Source organism: Athene noctua, chromosome 5 (genome assembly GCF_965140245.1).
Source record: "Athene noctua chromosome 5, bAthNoc1.hap1.1, whole genome shotgun sequence".
Classification (NCBI taxonomy): Eukaryota; Metazoa; Chordata; class Aves; order Strigiformes; family Strigidae; genus Athene; species Athene noctua.
Genome location: NC_134041.1, coordinates 4513130 through 4531579, shown reverse-complemented (window position 1 = coordinate 4531579; position 18450 = coordinate 4513130). Strand labels below are relative to the sequence as shown.

Genomic DNA, 18450 nt, shown 5'->3' with positions numbered 1-18450 from the left:
AACAGAGGGAATTGTCCTTTACTTTGAGGTTTTTGGGGTTTTTTTCTGTCTGTCCATTCATTTTCTTGGGTAGCTGCTAAATTCAGCTGGCCATGTAAGGGAGTTGTAAAAGATAGACTGTTGTAAACAGGAACAATGCTTGAGCTAGAATCACCTGTTAAAGAACAGGGAATAAATACCCATTTCTCTTACTGGGAAAGATACCAACCTTTCCATGCCTGTATTTTAATCTGGCTGGTGTGCAGCCTCTCTGTGCCAGCAGGTTCACATGTCCCAGAGAAAAGAACACACTATCTCACTGAAAGTGTTATTTCAAGGGTGTTTCTTGGGGAATCAAAGTTCAATCAACTTCTGCATGTATGAAGGAGCATGGACATACGAGTGCACAGGAATACTCCCTGCTGTTTTATCAGAAGCCTTAGCAGAGTAAAATCCTGACCACACCATCACTGGCAGTGCCATTTACTTTGGTAGAACCGCAATTTAATCCAGTATTAACCCCCTAAAGTTGACAAATGTAGAAAGTAGGCGCTCCACATCCCAGTAGCACAGTTGGACAGGCAGTATAAAAGGACGTGTTGATGCTGAAGGGTGAAGCAAACAGGCCCAGAACATGCCAGGCAATAAATACTGCAGGTTCAGCCCCCCAGGCAGGCTGGGGGCTGCCCGCTGCTCTGGCACACCGGTGGTATCCCATGGACATTGTGCCTAGCTGAGCAAACACTGCTGTGCGTGGGAGAAAGAGTACCTGCTGGCTTCCCAGGCAGCCCACGTACATCCTGGCGTCTAGGTCACGATTGTATTTCTTTATCACGGGGGAAGTGAGAAACCAGGAGATGGAAGGTCTGCCGGTCGTCTGGCTTATCCTCAGAGCCTCCCTGCCTGTCCTGAGCTGTTGAAACTGTGCTTACATTGCTCATCTTTGTTGTAAAGTTCTAGGAGATCCTCAGCTGTAAAATCCTGGATTAGTGGAAAGCAAAGATTTTACAACAGCAGATATTACAGCCTGTAAAATCATCCAACCCTTTTAAAAATGTAGCCATAGTAGTTGACTAGATGGTTTCCAGCAGCAGCACAGACTGTTCTCCAGGGGTCATTCCGATGCTCTCCCAGTGCTGTGCTTCAGGCACTAACATTAACACAGATTTAGGGTCCTGCTTAGAAACTGTGAACACTGATAGAGGTTTAGTCAGATCTTTTACGTTTAACACTGTTCCATCTGAAAGCTATTGCTGTAATGCTCCTTGTGAAATAACTTCCACTGAAAATAGCCTGTGCCTGCTGCCTCCACCCTTGCTTGAGAGCTTCATCCTCTATTAACAGTAGTGATTAGCGTCTCATTCCAGCAGGATTGCTCAGGAGAATCCACAGAAAAACAGAATCTCACAGAGATCAGGAATGGAACCAAATTATTCGGTCCTTTCCCTTCCACAAGTGACACTGTCCCAGAGACATGGGACTGTGCAGGGGATTCTGTGAGATCCCTTCCTCTGGCTTTGTTTTGGCCAAAAGCAGAGTGGTTCAAAATCGGTCTCTCACCTTTCTGCTGGCATGGGAGGGCAGCCCTGGGCTCCACGGCACAACTTGGCGAGTTACCTTTAGCTTCTGGAGCGTGCTCGAGCCCTCCCTCGCTGCAGGGAATCGATACTTTAAGAATATGATGAAGGGATCTCATGTACAGTATCATTTTATTTGAGAATTCTCCCCTCCGGGGATGCAGTGTTTAACATTTCCTTTGGTTAGTGTAAATAATAAAAGATAAGTCTGTTCTGCCTTGGACTCCCAGTAAGAAAGAGGAACAGATTTTGGTTTACTGAGGGGTCCGCAGTACTTTGTTCTCATGACTACTATATAATGGGATTGAACATATTTTTATGCCATCTGGCCTGCTCAGTCGAAACAAAATACATCAGTAATGTTCCGATTGGTTTTGAAACATCTTGTTCTTGTCAAAAAGTATTTTAAATCAAAACAGGCTTTTCCAGTTTGTGTTTGTCTTTTACTAGGAGGCCATGGCGAAAATGGGGAAAATTGGGAAAGTCGTGCAGCCGAACCACGAGCATAAACGGTAATTCTGACTTTGTGCGTTCCTCTGCGAGAATTTGCTGAAAATGAAGGGCAGAGTCCTTCTAGCCCTGCTTGAATGCGGAGTGTTTATGGCCCAGGCTTTTTCAGGGCGACATGGGCACCCACCTCCGCCGGCTGGCCGAGGCCTGGGGCGCGGCCTGTAGGCCCCGCGGCTTTCCCGCCAAAGCCAACCCCGCCGGCAGCGCCAGGGGAGCGGCTCCAGCGACCGGGGCTGCACTGCCCCGTGCGGAGCTTCACCGCCGCCTGCCCAGCGCGCTGCGCGGCCCCGCAGGGCCCCGGGGCCCGGGCTGAGGCCGGGCCGGGCCCGCGGCGGCTGCTCCCCCGGCGGCGGCTCCCCCGGCGGCGGGGCGCGGGCGCCCCCTGGCGGCGGGCGGGGTCCGCCATGGCCGGGCGGCCCCGGGCTCCCCCGGAGCGGCCGCGGAGCCCCGGCGCCTCCTGCCCGCTCCCGCGGCGGAGGACGGAGCGGCTGAACATCAAAGCTGGCGATAGCGTAAACACAATGTGGAACTCCACTGCAGATCACTTGTTTGGGTGGAAACTGCGCGGCGGCTGCGTGCGGGACTCTGGTCCTGGTAAAAGTTGTAGTTAGGAACGAGTCAAAGCTGCTTTGATGCTAGGCGAAGGCAGGACACACATATGTTACAGGGGGTTGAAATCTTAACATCTCCGGCTTTGTTGAAATTAACTTTCTCCTACAGATATTATGACAAGAAATACAAAGTATTTTTGAAGCTTGTGGAACATCAGCGAGAGTATCGCTCCATCATGAACAGCTGCTAATCCAGAGTCACGTAACCTGGGAAGAGCAGGGATAACAAATATTCCAGATATTTACCGTGAGGGTAATTTCTTCTTCCTGTACTGTGAATGGAAAAAATACGCTTTTCTAATTTAAAATGTACATTTTAATTTTTAACGAGAAATAAACCGCATTCACTTCACTGTGAAACACTGGGTATTTTCTCTCAATAATCCCTGCACCCCAGGGACAAGAAATAATCATTTGCTCCAGTCAGAGAAGACAAGACAACCAGCCATGCGTTCCCCAGTGCCGGTATTTTGACAGGCCACAAGCAGGAACGGCACAAGGAACAAGGTAACTCACTCGGGTGGACCCAAAGCGCTGCCCTTTGTGGTGTTTTTCACAGGTAACTACACCTGACATCCCACATGGTCCTCTTAATTTTACTGTCTGCTACAGCTAAGACTCAAACAGGATTTCCATTGGAAAGTTTTGGTTGGTTGGGTTTTTCTTTGTTTTTACTCTGATTACAGTACTTCTTCAGTGACTGATACTTGAGAATCACTTTTGCAGCTGTGCAGGCTTTTTCTCTCTGTTTTCTTCTGTTTCCTGCTGTCTTTTTTCAGTCTCTGTTTTTGCAGCGCAGTTGTTTTGCTATCAATAATTTGTGCCATTTTGTCTTTTGGAAATAACTCGCCCTCGGTGTGCATTAATCGCTGTGCAGATGTGAAACGGCCCACTGTTGACATTGAAAGACTAGGCTGAGCAGATGCAGTTGCTGAAAATATGTTCATAATGCAGGTGCATTCCTTCTGTCCTGCCAGCTGCCTCGCGGGGAGTCAGCCCTGAAACGGCCCCACTCTCCCTGTCCGTTCTCATCACATTGCTTAAGCCAGACCCAACTCAGAGCTTGGGTGTCTACGCAGCCGGCCAGCTCAGAGCTGAACTCGGCCACAGCAGGTACAGGGAACGCAGGGGAGAGAGAAAGGGTTTTCCTTCCTTAGACTTGCATTTGTCAAGGCTCAGAAACCTTCCTGGCTGCCTGCTGGCCAAGTCTGGTCAACAAAAGGCTTTTATGTGTTCCCGGGTGATTTTGAAGGCTGCTCTGGTTAGTCCTACAAGGTACTGCCAGGCTCGCAACGACAGGTCGTGACATAGCGAAGGGGAGAGTATGGACCCTGGTTGTGTACAGCCGAAATGTGTCACCTCTGACGGTACAAATTGTTTTGATCTTGCAAGATCCAAACACTGCCAGTGCCTTCAGTGAAATGCTCTCAGAAATTCTGACTTTCTATGCCATTTGTCTGTTACTTCTTCGTAAAAGATACTGTTCTGTTTCAAAAGCAAAACCAGGGTCCCCAGCTGAAGGAGAGGATTAAGAAGTGGGTGACAGAAGAGGATATTCAGGTCAACTACAACCCTTTCGAGTCAAGTCATGAGAACCCTTCTTTTCCTCAAGCTGCCACCCTCTTGGTGAGCCTGTCTTATGCAAGAGAAACAACCTCCAGTTGCTTTCCACAGGGTCGGTATTCACAGAGATGGACTCCAGCTTTATACACTTCGCTTGAGAGAAATTCCATTCTTTAGTATTGGCATAAGCTGTAATTCCCAGTTAAATGCAAACAGAAGTTACACAATAACAAAATTACACTTAGAGAACTTGGAAAAAAAATAGTTTCTGGGTTTTTTTATGTTGGTAGTCAGCACTCAAAAACATCTGGTAATTTTTTTAAAGAAACAATGCGCTTCCTGCCTTGTAGTTCATGGAAAAGCAATTGTTGTCATTTCCAAAGTACCCATTGTTAAGAGAAACAGCTTTACAAGTTCAGGGACATAATTAAAGACAATGAAAGTTGATGGGAATAAAATGAAGAAACATCATAACAAAGAGTATAACAAGCAAGAAAACGACTGCAACATAATGGTATATCATAGCTTACAATTCAAGGCCACAGTAAAATATGTCAGCTGAAAATATGTGGAAGGAAAAAACAGTTGGAGACCAGGGTATTGTAAACAATAAATATTCATACACTTTAATATATTTTAATATACAATTCATATGTAAAAATGAAGTCCACTGACTCCAAATACATAGCAAATGTACAGATTACACAGGACAGATGTGTAGGGTTGTCTGGCACTGTACCAGCATTTTTTAACTCTTTGCAGTTCAACACAGACACGCACCCACCCACCCCCAACTTCAGCAAACTTCCCATAAACTTCCTGCTATTTATATCATCATCATAAGATTGGCCTTGATCTCTCGGGCTGAACTGGTACCAAGACTTAGAAGGAAATCACAAGGAGCGTATGGAGTCTAGAAAGGAAACAAACCGTGGTGCTGGCTTTGTTAAGGCTTAGATGGGCAGAGGTCAAGGAAGCTGTGTACCTTGCACAGGCTTACGTGGAAGTTACACAGAGATTTGTTCACATTTCTTGCATGATTTTTTAATGCTTTTCTTTTCTTGTCATACTTCTATCTTATAGTTGCATTTTTTGGTCCAAGCCAGTGTTACTACCAGTTTCATATTAGCCATTTTAAAACCAGGACTGTACTCATAGCAGAGCTGTAAAAATATCCGTATTCTAGTGGACGTGTAGTCAGCTGTGGTAACACAAAGCACTGATACAAGGTTTTGTAGTGATACTCTTCTCACATTCCTTGTGTTGTACAAGACTTAGCAAATTGTCCAGTTTGCTACATTCTCAAATTAAGATTTTAATCAAATGGAGCCAAGAGGTAAAATGCTAAAGCTCAAGAGTTCTAAAACTCTTCAACTGCAAGTTGACTGGCATTGTAATTTTAAGTTCGTAGATTTAGGCATTTTCAACTCAGACACTTTGTATGAAGAGAAGTTACAGAAAAATGCAGCGTGAAAGCCTAGCGAGTACACAGCGTAAAAGTAGCTGCCTGAGCGCCTGCGCATCGAATCGCTTGGCCATGCAGGTATTGCCAGGTCCTGCTTCAGCCTTTGTCAGCAGCAGAATGGCAAATCCATCATAGGCTGCCCCAAATCAAAGCGAAGCCTGTCCTTGCTTGATGAGGTTTGACCAAGGAATCCAAGTTTAAGTCAGTCAGGGCTCTGACAGTGTGCTCTGAACTGCAGACCTTGCCATATTTACCCTGTTAGATGCAATTTGCTGACAGATGTTTATCATGCAAATTAAAAGAAGGGAAACAACCACCATGTCATCAGCTGTTCCAAGTGTCCTACAGAGAGGCCCAGGCTTCGTGTCAAGTGGAGAAGAGAAGCATATGATTGTTCCAAAGGAGCAAACAGCAACTCTTAGGAAAAAAATCCATATGAGACCACCCCGGGTGAAGATTCCTCGCAAGGCAAGAGTCAGGAGTAACGGCATTTCATAAAGGTAATCTGCAAACTAAAGATTCAGGTGAGTTACGTTATTGTGCCTTCTGATGCATGCAGTTCTTTCAGCTCAGTGTGTCTCTTTAGCACTTTTAGACTCAGATCTTTTGAATGCAGAAATGTTCTGTGCTGTCCAAATCCACCTACGCTGTTCAATTATTTTGTGGTATCTAGAGGCACACTTCTAAAAGGAATCCCTGCTGCCCCAGCACTTTGAAAAGAAAGTATTATTCTTGACATTGAATGCTTTTGGAAACTGGGCCTTAATGGCTGCACTGAGTATATGCCTTGTCTTTAAACTCTGGCATCAAGTGTGGCTATGAATGTGTGAAAATGTGGCCTCAAGTCTCACCTTTGTGTGGACAGGAACCATAGGACTGTAGGATTATTCCTCTTCATTAATGCTAGTTTGTTGGGTTGAAAAAAATATTCTCCTCCACAGTGCTTAGTTTAGTCCGTAGATTGAAACAGACTCCACAGTCCCTTCAGGCTGCCACCAGGATGTGACAGGAGAAGGTTTGCTCTGGTGATACTCTACACCCTGTCAAGAACGGGCCTCACTTGTGCCTTCAGCCCTCATCTTTCCCAGCATTTCCACTGCCTGTCACGTCTCTGTACCAGCTGGAATTCCAGCTTTAAGGAAGTGCAGAGCTGGTGTGGACTGTTTGAATTTGGCAATACCTGTGGGGAAGAAAACCAGCTGCTTTCTAAGCTGGAATCTGATTTGAAATTTTAGAGGTAACTTAAAATCCTGGAGTTCAAATCTGAGTTCATACTTGAAAGTTCCAGCCTGACCATCTCTAGTTCTGCTTTGCTTCCTGTATTTCATCCCAGACAGCTTTCTCCTCCCTGCCAGGATGGCTGCAGGAGGACTCGGAGCTCCGAGAAGCACCTTTACCAAAAGGTGCCTGACCCAGCAGTGGAGGGTAACACTTCCATGAGGGTATCGCCAATAAGTGCACGGAAAGGTAATTCACATAATGATACAAATGAGTTTTCAGTGCTGGGTCCCTCAGTCCTCGATGTGTTATGCACTACTAGCTGGGGAAATGTAGATTTATAAATACTTACGGGTCGAGGTTGCCCCGAGAAACGTTTGTTGTAGTCTCTAATGTCATGTACAATTTGTTTACTTGGCTCATCTTGTCGCTTGTCACAGACATTATCCAGAAGAACCACCTTCATAAGAAAAGAAGATCAGCATCAGCACGGTGTATTTTACTCTCTGGTGTAAAGGACAGTGTTCTGTAGTAGGTGTCTCCCCACAGTCTCTCTCTCACAACTGGACCTTTGTCCAGCGCCAGCAGTTCCACAATAGCAAGAACATTTCCTTTTTATAACCTGCATCCATCCTTCCAGTACAACAGGCACCTTTGACCAGGGTCAGATAAGATTAGGAACTTCCATATTGCTTTTTATGGATATCCCAGAGATTCAGTGAACTACAGAGAAGTAAAATGCTGGCGGCCTGTTTAATATTGCACAGAGTTGCCTGATATGACGTGTCAAATGATAAATGCGAATGGCTGCAGGGTCATTCAAGTCTAAGTAGGTTTTGAAATGCTACAAAAATTAGAGGATAAATAAAGTTGATCCTAGGAGCTCAAGCTTGTAATTTCGTATGTCTCATAATGCAGATGGAGGTGAGTCTTGCCTTTTGTCTGCAGAGAGGGCAGGTTATTGCTGCTAACCAAGGACTGTGCTTCCAGTATGTGATCAGACAGGAACCTACCGGGAAAAAAAAAAACAAAACAAAAACCCCATGAAATATATTTGAGAATATTTAATGTTTACAAGGAAGTTAGCACGATTAATGACCCCTCTTCCTACAACTGACTGTGAAAATAAATGTAATTCTTTGCTTTCATTTTAATATGTGGTTTTACTCTGCGAAGTGACTGTGCAAAAATGGAGCCTTCACTCTTCTACACTGGTATGCACGGAGGAACAGGGACCCTCTAAGGGAGACTTTGACTCCGTTTTTTCTCCTGTGCCTAGCGTCTTACTCCTGCAGCTCCCCTGACTGTGGTTGAAGCACTCAGGAATACAGGCACCCTCCGGAGCTAGCGGGGCTTTTACAGATGATGAGGTCCCTTTATCCCAAATCAACCAAGGTGTGCAGCCAAGGGAGGGCCTGGGGATGCTCCCGGTGGCACACCACGGAGCTGGGCGATGAACTGTTGTACACGGGGCTGCTTTGTCTGTCTGCTCCCCTCCCTTATGGTATTTCAACTCGGTTACCCTTCTGGAACTGTGTGGAAGAGCAAGTTGTTGTATTCTTTTTGATCCTTCTTACCCAGACAACTGCTAACTAATTTCCAAGTACAGCACCACCTCTTCTTATACTAAGGTCTCAGGTGTGGAGGAGGGCAGAGTCTGAGGACAGTAAGATCAGACGACACGTATAACTGACAGCAGTGGCTGACATACATCAACGGCAGTGCTGGCACTGACAGCAAAAACAGCAAAGCGTAAACAGCATCTAATCAGAAGCAGCACAGCTTGACTTTCAGCTCCCAGGCGCAGTGTGCGGTGTGACAGGTCAGGAAAAAAATAATCTCTCAACATTTAAACTGATCAAATTTGACAAGGACCCCAGTGAAAACAGAAGCAGAATGCTGCGTTGCCATTTTGATGGAACTGTTTTATTGAATTGAACAATGCTCTTTGTTCTTAAAAATAACCAGCAAGTAGTTTCTTGTAAGCAGTATTATAACAAAAAGTCTTCAGGAGCCCTCAGTGCAGGGTTTTTCTGCACCCAGACTTTGTCTGTTGTTACTGAAAAGGGAAATATTGGAGAAAGTATGTTGGAAATCAAGTATAAAAATGTTCATGATGCTATCAGTTATATACTAGGACTAGGGATGTTAAATTTGGCCCAAAGATATTTTCTATGAACCTTGCTCCAACTTGTGCTTCTTACTTTCATTTTCATTTAAGTGCAGGGTTTTTCTTTATGTCTCTCCTATTTTATCTGCATGTACAGAGCCGTTGGCTGGGCACAGGGCTCTCTTCAGGGCTAAATCCCATGCACTATGTATAAACTCAGCCTGGCAGCCTGAGCTTTGGCGTTTGACCAACATCACACCTGATTTCAGGAACCACTTTGACCCGCTGGGTGATCCACACGGCTGTATTGCTGTGCCCGTGCTCAGTCCTGGTGGCGATGGCAGGGCACTGATGGATCTCACAGTTCTTCAGTGGCTTTCAAAAAAGAACCCTTTGGAAATTAAGATTTGCTGCATGCAAAATCCTTTGTTCAGTAGAATAGGAAACGACGAACTCGTCTGCAGTTGACCTGTTTGTTGCTTTGGTGCATTTTTCATAAAATAGGCAAAATCCTGTTTTAATCTAGCCAGCTACACAACCTTCTGAGGGATCTGTAGGTTTCTCTAAAATACCTCTGCGGTTATTGTTAATTAGAAAAAAATAATATTGCTCAAGGATCGCTTTTCAGTTGAACTTCCTGAACATATGGTTTAAACTGAAGCTGAAAAGGAAAACTTCAGGACAAACTGTATGAATTACTACTAATAATAAAATCAGACATTTTTTATAAATCCACATTAATCTTCTTTAAAAGCGCTGGGTTGACCACATTTTTTAAATAAAACTTCTACCAGAGCGGAATTTATTAAGAGAGCTCAGTGTTGCCTTAGCTCTGTTCCACAGGGCATCAAGAGAAGTTTTATTACTGATTTCAGTCACAACAGACTTAGATCTACACAGAATGGTTTTGATAAGCCCAATGTAAAGTTTTATTGGTTTAAGACGTGGAAAACAGACATTACAGAGGCAGCTTCTACTATATAAACATAGTCATAACATACATAATGCATTGCACTGGAATCAATGCTTCGGAGTGTAAATGATGATGTACTTGAGGAAAGTAAAGCCTAGCTAAATATATACAGCTAACGATAACAGTATATACCAGGCTTGTATAGGGTATGTGTCCTCTGCAGATCTCAAAATAAAATAAAAATCAAGTCATATTCACAGATGGAAAAGGGAAAATTAACCAGGCCAGAGAAAGAGGAAAGTTGGTGATCTTTGTTGTTATGTCTGTCTTTGTACTTGAAACTATAACTACTGTAACATTATTTGAAACATGTTTTGAGGCCATATGCTTACTGTTTGTCCTGGAGTGAGTTATATTCAAAGCATCCTTTTCCTGTATGTTATAAAACAGTGTTACAAAAAACATGAAACAACCTAAATTATTAAATGGTGTCTCTCACAGGGTAGATGAGCCTCACAAAGCGTCCCTAGCTGATTTGTTGTGGTTTCGGAGGATGGAGGTAGTGGCAGTGGTGGTGAGTTGTGCTGCATGATCATTGTTTCAATCTAGAGAAAAATGACACTTCTAAAGATAAAAATGTGCTTGTATTGCACCGGTGTTAACAGCACAGTCCCTTGTTCTCATTTATGCTTGGGTCTTTTCATAACACTCTTAGGTGGTGAAAAAATGTGCAAATGGCTTGTAAATAGCACCCAGGTTGCTTTAAAGTGTCTGTGAAATGCCAGAGCAGTAGGAAGGAGCTTTCTGGTTCTGCCCAGTGTCTTCTGGAGTGTCTGGCTGCTTGCAGCACCAGGTAGCACTGCCTGCAGCCGCCTGCCTGCCCCTCTGCCAGACATCACCCGTCTCATGCTGCACAGTGGCCCCCAAGGACCGTCAGGGGCCGTTTCAGACTCATCAGATCACGAACTCCAGGCCTCTGCTGCCCACCCTGCTGTGGGGGTGACAGCGTTCAGCGAGGAACCTGATCAGCAGCTGGGGCAGGGAGGTTGTAAACTTCACCTGCGAATTCAGTGGACGATGCACCTCAGAGGGCTGAGAGAAACAGCGTTCAGTCCCGTTACGCTGGTGGCCTCATCCCAGTGCCTGCGAGAGCGGGTACGGAGCTCACGCTGGCTCTAGCAGTGCACAGCGTGGGCCTTAAAATGCCTGAAATCCCCTCTATAAATGTAGTTATGAACAGAACTCCTTCCACTAGTCTGTGCTTCATCCTTGTATTCCCTTTGAAAATTTATTTAAATTTTGTAATCCTAACCATATGGTTTAGCAGCCTCAAAGAAGGCATTTAGCAGACACGTTTATCCAGAGAATTATGGTTTTACTTAGATTATCCAGTGACTGTAGATGCACTGGGGGAGGACAGACCACACCACGGGCAGGCTCGACAGAAGGACCCTCTAAATCTGGGTCTGTCCCCTTCCTGTTAAGACAGCCCCTGGGCTGGAATAAACAGTTACTGAGCATGCATCATGCTGAGATGTCTTGGAATACTTTTCCCCTGTATGAGCACATGGATTTACTTAAAAAACAATAAACACATTAAAAGAAGGTTTATACATGACTAAAAACTCACTTTTTGAATTGTTTAGTGTGTAACTTCCACTAATTTTATTTTCTTTGTTTAGAGAGCTTTTACAGGACTACCAATAAACCAATGTAATTATGCCTTCTTGCTCTAGATCACTTCTGCTTTATTTTAGGCAAATGTTTCGCATGGGAGGCAAGTCTGTGGAACAGAATCAGAACTAAGCCCAGTGTGTCTTACTCCCAATTTTCACCAATATAAATACAATCAGAATTAATTTTAAGGGATAGCTGGATTTTTATGCTGTTGATTAAAAAGACAAGCTGTCTTCCCAGAAGTGAGTTCTTGCCTGAAGACAGGACTTCATGCTTGTTCCATCTTGAGCTTTCACAGTTACAAACTGTATGATTATTAGACTGTTGATTTTTATAACAGGTTTGGGTTTTTTGCATAGTTGAGCACAAATTGCGTGATTTTCTGGTGCATTTTATCAATTCCATGTGTTTGTGTTGTAATTTAACATTGTCCTGTGAGATGATCTGTTACTTCTTGTCATCTTATGACTTCTTGGGCATTTCACAAGTGGCGCTTTGTAGATGTGAAAGCAATGAGCAAATAAAAATACCGTTACTGATTTTTTGGGGGGATATAAAGATGGGACTTCTCTTGCTGCTAGTGAGAGCACTTACAGTAATTCCAGGGAGAAGGGCTTGGTCCTGGTTCTTACACAGGACCTGGGGTTTCTGTAAAGAGCCTGCTTTATTAGTGACCTGTATAGCACTGCACTTACCACAGAATAAATGTCCACAGTTGGTTTCTACTGGGAGGGTAACTGTCTGGAGACAGATGGGGCAGCTGAAGTCACTGTGATTACTAGGTTGCCAAATTTGGAGTGATTCCTGGAAGAGAAGTAGTAGAGAGTCTTCAATAAATTACTGTTTTGACTGACATATTCACTTCATTAATAATAATTTACTATGATTAGCAGAGAGTCATAGAAACTAAGTGTAGATGTCACACATAACTAATGGTTACCTCAGCAGGTAATGAAAATCAGGCACAAAGAAATGAAGTGCTTTGTGTAATCCTACAGAGGGACCAGTGTCAGAGGTAAGATCATGATGCCACGTTTCTGCTTCTGGTGATGTATCCACACACCACTGGATAATATTTACGTTTTGAAAGCCAGTCGAGTTGGCACCACTGCCTTGTCTAGCTGTTGTTATTGGATGGACAGCACCTGAATTCTGCCTCAGTCGCCTCTGGATCTTTTCCCCCCTCCTTTGTAGTCACATCTATCACTTAAATGTACTGAAAAAAAAATGTGTTCTCTGCCTTCCTTGGGTGGCAGAGTGGTATCCTTAGTGTGTACCATAGTCTATGTAACAAAAAGACTTCCTCTTTTTAAGTAAATAAACTGCTTCCAAATAATCCTGCCCTTTGCTTAAGAAAGTCTATAATTAAGAATAATATTGAGCTTGGGTTTTAGAGCGGGAAGATAAGAATTCTAAGCCTCTGAAATGCTAAAGAGGCATTTTGAAATCCAAAGTGTATTATCATACTTCTGGAGGGGAAAGGCTGAAGGATGTACATTGGTCTTCCAGTCTTTGCTCCTAAATCATTGCCTCTAAGCAGTAAAAGTCTATTTGTCAATATATTTATGTCTGTCAGGATTGGTGGATACAGTGAGAGATAAAGTAACTGTTCTTACTTGGTTCCTTACCACACTGAAAGTTTTTGCTGCCTTTATTATGGTGCATTGCCCATTCTGTAATGGATGATGGACCTGCCTACTTCATCTTAGCACACCATGGAGAAACTTAACATTTGACCATGTTCGATTGCCATAACCACAATGAGATCAGCCTTTGAAGCGAATGTAATAATAATGTGGTTAGTGTCCTTTCTTTCTTGAGATAAAGTTATTTCAACGTTTCCATCAGTCCTGGAAACAGAGGGACACTTCTGAAATTGGGAGAAAGCTTCTGAGGAAGTTCCTTCACTGTAAGGCAGAGTCTTGAAGGTTAATTACTATCCTCCACTGCCTACTCAGGTTTAGCAAGGTTCAGTTACAGTTTTATTTTGTATTTTGATCGAAAAATGATGACGTTCACATGTTTGTTAATGACCACAGAGGTCCAGCATTATATGGATTGGGTATTATCTGTCTGTAACTGAAGTAAGCATCCCGTCAAGAGGATGGCATACTTCGGGATTCCAGTATCGCTGTGTGCTTCCTGTCCCTTGTTGCCCAGTTTGGATTGCTTACTGGTTTTTCAGATACCTGATTGGCACCTGTCTACATGACAGATTAATGGATACAATTCCAACTATTTGACCTATTTATAGAAGTTTTTATAAAGAGAAAATGCAATAGGTTCTATATTTTGCAAGTCAAATACTGGAAGATCCAAGTGACTGTGAAGATTCAAGCTCGTTTGACAGCAGAGAAAGATTTCTTTTTAAGTCATTAATTTTTCTAATGTAATAATCCCAAGAAAGAAGGGAGAACTTGTCATGTAGGTCTGCCAAATGAGTGATCAGGAAACCGGGTCTCTTGCCAGAGCCGTGTCTCAAATGACAAGTTCACCAAATTTCTAATTTTAAATCAGCACCTTTAATACCATCCCTTCCTTCCTGTAGTGAGGATCTGTAAATAAGAACTGGAGGTTTTAAAACAACGTGCCGTAGCTACTGGAAAAAGTCCTTCTGCTTTACTGTTTGTGAAGTTACGAATGTATTTGTTTCTGATTCTCCACAGAAAAATTTCAGATGCTGAAGGCATTTACATTGTGTTCAGATTTTCCTCTCTGTGCACTGATAAGATTATCTCCTGCCGAGATAACAACCACACAATAGCCCAACAAAGCTGGCATGACTGGATATGAATAACCACAACACAACAACGGTCGATTCAAGTCCAGTACACTGACAGGTGAACTCCAGGCAAGCAGTTTTAACACAATGCTACCTAAAATTCCTGTGGCACATCACATTCCTGTATTTTGACTTCCCAGGCAGTACTGATGGGGTATTTGCAGCTTCAGAAGATGATTATTTCAGCTGACAGAAGCTGTAATAGTTTTCATCAGCTGAGGAACAGCCCTAGAGCAGTTGTGTTTATAAACACTGCATACATGACATAAGCTGCTTAGGTATCTACTCTTTATTTTTGCAAAGTAATAACACACACATTTCTTTAGCTTTGTCTCATACAACAAAGGGAACCAAATGTGTTTCTGATTATGCAATAGATACCGAGTCAGGGGAAACCCAGCATTCCCAGACCATAACTGATGGAAATTTTGAAAAGCTCTCCTGCCCTTTTCAACCTCAAGAAGTTGAAACCGCTTGTGTATTTTGTATTAGAATGTGTTGTACAATAATTAACTCACTATATGACTCCTAGGGGACAAATGATTATAGTTTTTTTCCAGATGACTCATCTTCTGCTGACTTACATGAGCGAGTCTGCAGAAACAGAGTTTGTGCTGTTCAGAAAATAGGAAAATGGAATGTTGGGGTGCTGCCGTGTGTGTGATAGCAGTTCTGGCTGCTGAGGCAGGCTACCACGTGAAGGGGCTGGAAACTCGTCAGCTGAGTGCAGGCTCCCATTGAGACCTTGAAAATGCTCAAGCTCAGAGCATTTGAGTTAGAGTTAGGACTATGAATTAGAGCAAAGAACTAGGTAATGATCCTGTACTAACAACACTAGGTGAAGAGTGCATGTATGCGGTGAAGAAAAATCACTCAAACCCAGTATTTTTGCAGTGAAACAGCATTTTTTATTTTCTTGTATTCTCTCTCCTACTGAATAAAGCAAGGTGGGGAGCTCAACCAGCTCTTGCAGTATGACTAGAAAGTGGTAAGTTCAGACGAAAAAAATATACAGTATATATACAACTGTATATATAGACTGTTAAGCAACAGACGTGCTAGGAATTTCTGAGTTCAGCAGGTACTGGGCACCAAGTACTATTAAATGCAAAGGTAGTACCTCTGACTGAAGAAGTTCCTGAACTATAAATTGCTAGAGAATGGAAGAGTGTTCTGGGGAAGCATCTTTAATGCTCCTACATTTCTACAGAAGAATTTCTGTAGGCATCGATTGCTGCCGAGAGAGCAAGATGGCTCTGCTTTGTCCTGGTATGGCCATTCTGACAGTAATAGAGCATTTGGGGGAAAGAGAGACTTGGAGTCACCTTCAGCAAAGATGTGGGTGGCTTAGCCTTGTCCTGAGTAGATAGGCTAAGAAAAACATGCCAAATCTTTCATTTATTTTTAATAGATCATGTGCACATAATTAAATTTCTGATCTATTGAGTCCAAGCACTCAAAATGGTGTTCGAGTTGGCTTTATCCTGGTTATAAGGGGACCGCCCAGCTGGATCTGATAGAAAGAGAAGACAGATATCTGACATAGCTATAAGTCTGCCAGAATTAATTTATCCCTTCCAAAATCTTGAGCCAGCCTTTGAACATTTGAACTAGCAGATTGAATTAGAGATTGAAGTAGCGATTATGGCAGTATTTTGTGTCATGAGGCTTTCAGTTTTTGATGGCATTAAACAGTCTTAACAAAATAAAATATTTAGTGTGACTTTGCCTAAAATGACAGATTTTTAGGGAGCTTCCTCTCATACAGTAATTCAAATGTAATTACAAACAGCATAACTAAAATTGTCATTCCTCTTAACATTTGAATCTGGAATCTTTGAGACTGCCCATGAAAAGGACTATTTCTTAGCCTTGTACTTGGATCTTGGTAGCTATCTCACCTTTGAAAAGCCCAGGCCTGGATAATGCCATACTGATACTGTAAAGCAGCTTTAATGAATAAAAAGGGGACTATGGAAATTGTTTTCTAGAAAAGATACCCAAGTCAAGATTTTCTGTACTATTTTCTTAATGCTATTTTGAACACCTAATGCTAGCTTTTGTCTAGGATTATCTTTAAAAATACTAAAACATTGGTGTTTCTAACCCGTATATTCTTAGGAATCATGCTACAGCCAGAATGGAATGGGAAAATGTATAGTCCAGGAGAAGTCAATTTACTTCACTTGGAGGAAAAAAAAACAAAAAACAAACAAAAAAAAACAAAAACAAAAACAAACAAACAAAAAAAACCCAAAAAAAACAAACCCCAAAGTTCAGAAGCAAGTTATTCTGAAAAACAGCCTTAGAATCCAAAGATCCAGAGGAAGCCTTAAACTCTGCCACCTCGAAGTGCCACATTACCTATGTTTTGGGTATCTCCCCCAGCAAGAATTCCCTAGTACGGGGTTAAACTCCTGAGCACTTTATACATCCCAGAGGGAGACTGAGAATGTCAGGGTTATACCTAAATCACCCAGGCCAAGTACTGGGGATGCCTACCACTAGCCAACAGCAGATTAAACATGGGTTATGGCTCAACTCTCACCATCTGCAAGGAAGACCCCATCATGGTGTAAAGCTGGGGGACCCAGCACCCTCTCTAGAGCACAGGAGCGTTCATGGAAAGAACTGGGCAGGGTTCAGCATTCTCAAGGAGTGACACTGGTCACCTTTTAAATCATTCTCAGTGGTGAAAGCCTTCACCCCCACAGGGAATGCTGGTGTAGACACTGACCAAAGAGATTCCACCCCATGACTGGTGAGCAAACCCTCACCACCACACCAGTGGACACCATTGGCAGTTTTCACCAGGCCACGCCCCCGAATTAAATAACGGACATGAAGTGTCTCCCTATGTAAAAAGTACTGAGGGAAAATTAACACCCCCCCTTTCACGAACTAGGGAGAAGACAGAAAGGTGAGGTACTGTGACATACATGCTCACATGTGACAGAAAGGGCTTTTGAAGACTCACATTAATGTGATAGGGGTTGTGATGGCTAATGATGCTTCATGTCAAATTTAAAATTTGCTGGTTAGCAAAGACCATGGGAAGTTTATGTGTTTATTTTTAAAATACAGTTTTAAGTCTTTCTAAAATCAGCTCCTAATGTTTATATTGTTTTTCTCAGTGAGCACCACAGGTGTTGCTCGCTTTTAGGGTCAGATCTGCAAAAGAATTCTCCATGTAGGTACCTCATCGGGGACCAGCCTTTGAAACTGTTGAAGCCCAGAAGTTCCCTGTGGGACAGTCAGATTTTTGAGAAAAAACAGATCTTTTCAAATCTGAACACATCTTTTGGATTAAAATGAAAGCTGAGCATTTAAAAAAAATAATTCTAGCAGAACTTTGCAAAATCAAGCCTATTGTATTAAAACAACCACTAGATTTGATACGTTTTTAATACTTGCACACAAAAGAAAGGTGTGAAGTAGCGATCAGATTGTTGATTATGAAGCCAGAAGCTCCTGGGTATGAACCTTTATCTCTGTGGCACAGCTCAGCTCACAAGATCTTTCAGTTTTACCACAAGAAAATTTAGTTTTAAAGCATCAGTGATGAGACCATTCTCAGCAGCATGTTTGAAGAGAAGGAATTAAAGTTTAAAAAGTGCTTAGCAGATTCAGGTGCTAATGAACGTTTATTCATTTCTCCATGAACATGTAAGCAGTAAAGTAAGTAAGTAAAATAGACCTTGCTTTGAGGTTTAAACTTGTTAAGAAGGCATGATACTGTGACCTCTTGGTCAGATCCCTTTGATAGGTGAGCAGCTGCTCCATGTCTCAATTACAAGGCCAATTAAGATCAGCGAGGATACACTGGACAGCTCATTATTTGACAATACATACTTAACCTAATCACAAGCAAATTAAAAATATGACATAAAGGAAAAAAATTGATTCATGCAAATTTTCTCAAAGTAATCTTGATTAAAAGTATAAATAAATACTTTGATTATTTATTCATAATCATTCTAATGAGTGCTCCCTACCGTGGTTCAGAAGATCTACACAAAGTTGGGCTTACCATTCCTCTTTCCAG

General features: G+C 42.7%; 2 protein-coding genes across 6 annotated transcripts in view; one reads left to right on the top strand and one right to left on the bottom strand.

The window, feature by feature from the left end:
* FGGY (FGGY carbohydrate kinase domain containing) overlaps positions 1–3029 on the top strand; it is a 144841-nt gene extending 141812 nt beyond the window's left edge. For all 5 annotated transcript variants that reach the window (XM_074906106.1, XM_074906107.1, XM_074906105.1 and 2 more), the window contains 2 exons: positions 2007–2068; positions 2787–3029. In XM_074906106.1, coding sequence (XP_074762207.1) covers positions 2007–2068; positions 2787–2868 — 144 coding nt within the window. In that variant the 3' untranslated portion in view covers positions 2869–3029. The remainder of the gene's footprint in view (positions 1–2006; positions 2069–2786) is intronic.
* A 1665-nt stretch (positions 3030–4694) lies between these two features.
* LOC141960901 (E3 ubiquitin-protein ligase RNF170-like) lies at positions 4695–16974 on the bottom strand. Its single transcript, XM_074907129.1, has 5 exons — positions 16954–16974; positions 12319–12427; positions 7859–7932; positions 7276–7383; positions 4695–6217 (listed from the first exon to the last, which is right to left on the bottom strand). Exons 1-5 carry the CDS (start codon positions 16972–16974, stop codon positions 5912–5914), a joined length of 618 nt encoding a protein of 205 aa, XP_074763230.1. The 3' UTR covers positions 4695–5911.
* Positions 16975–18450: the final 1476 nt, after the last annotated feature.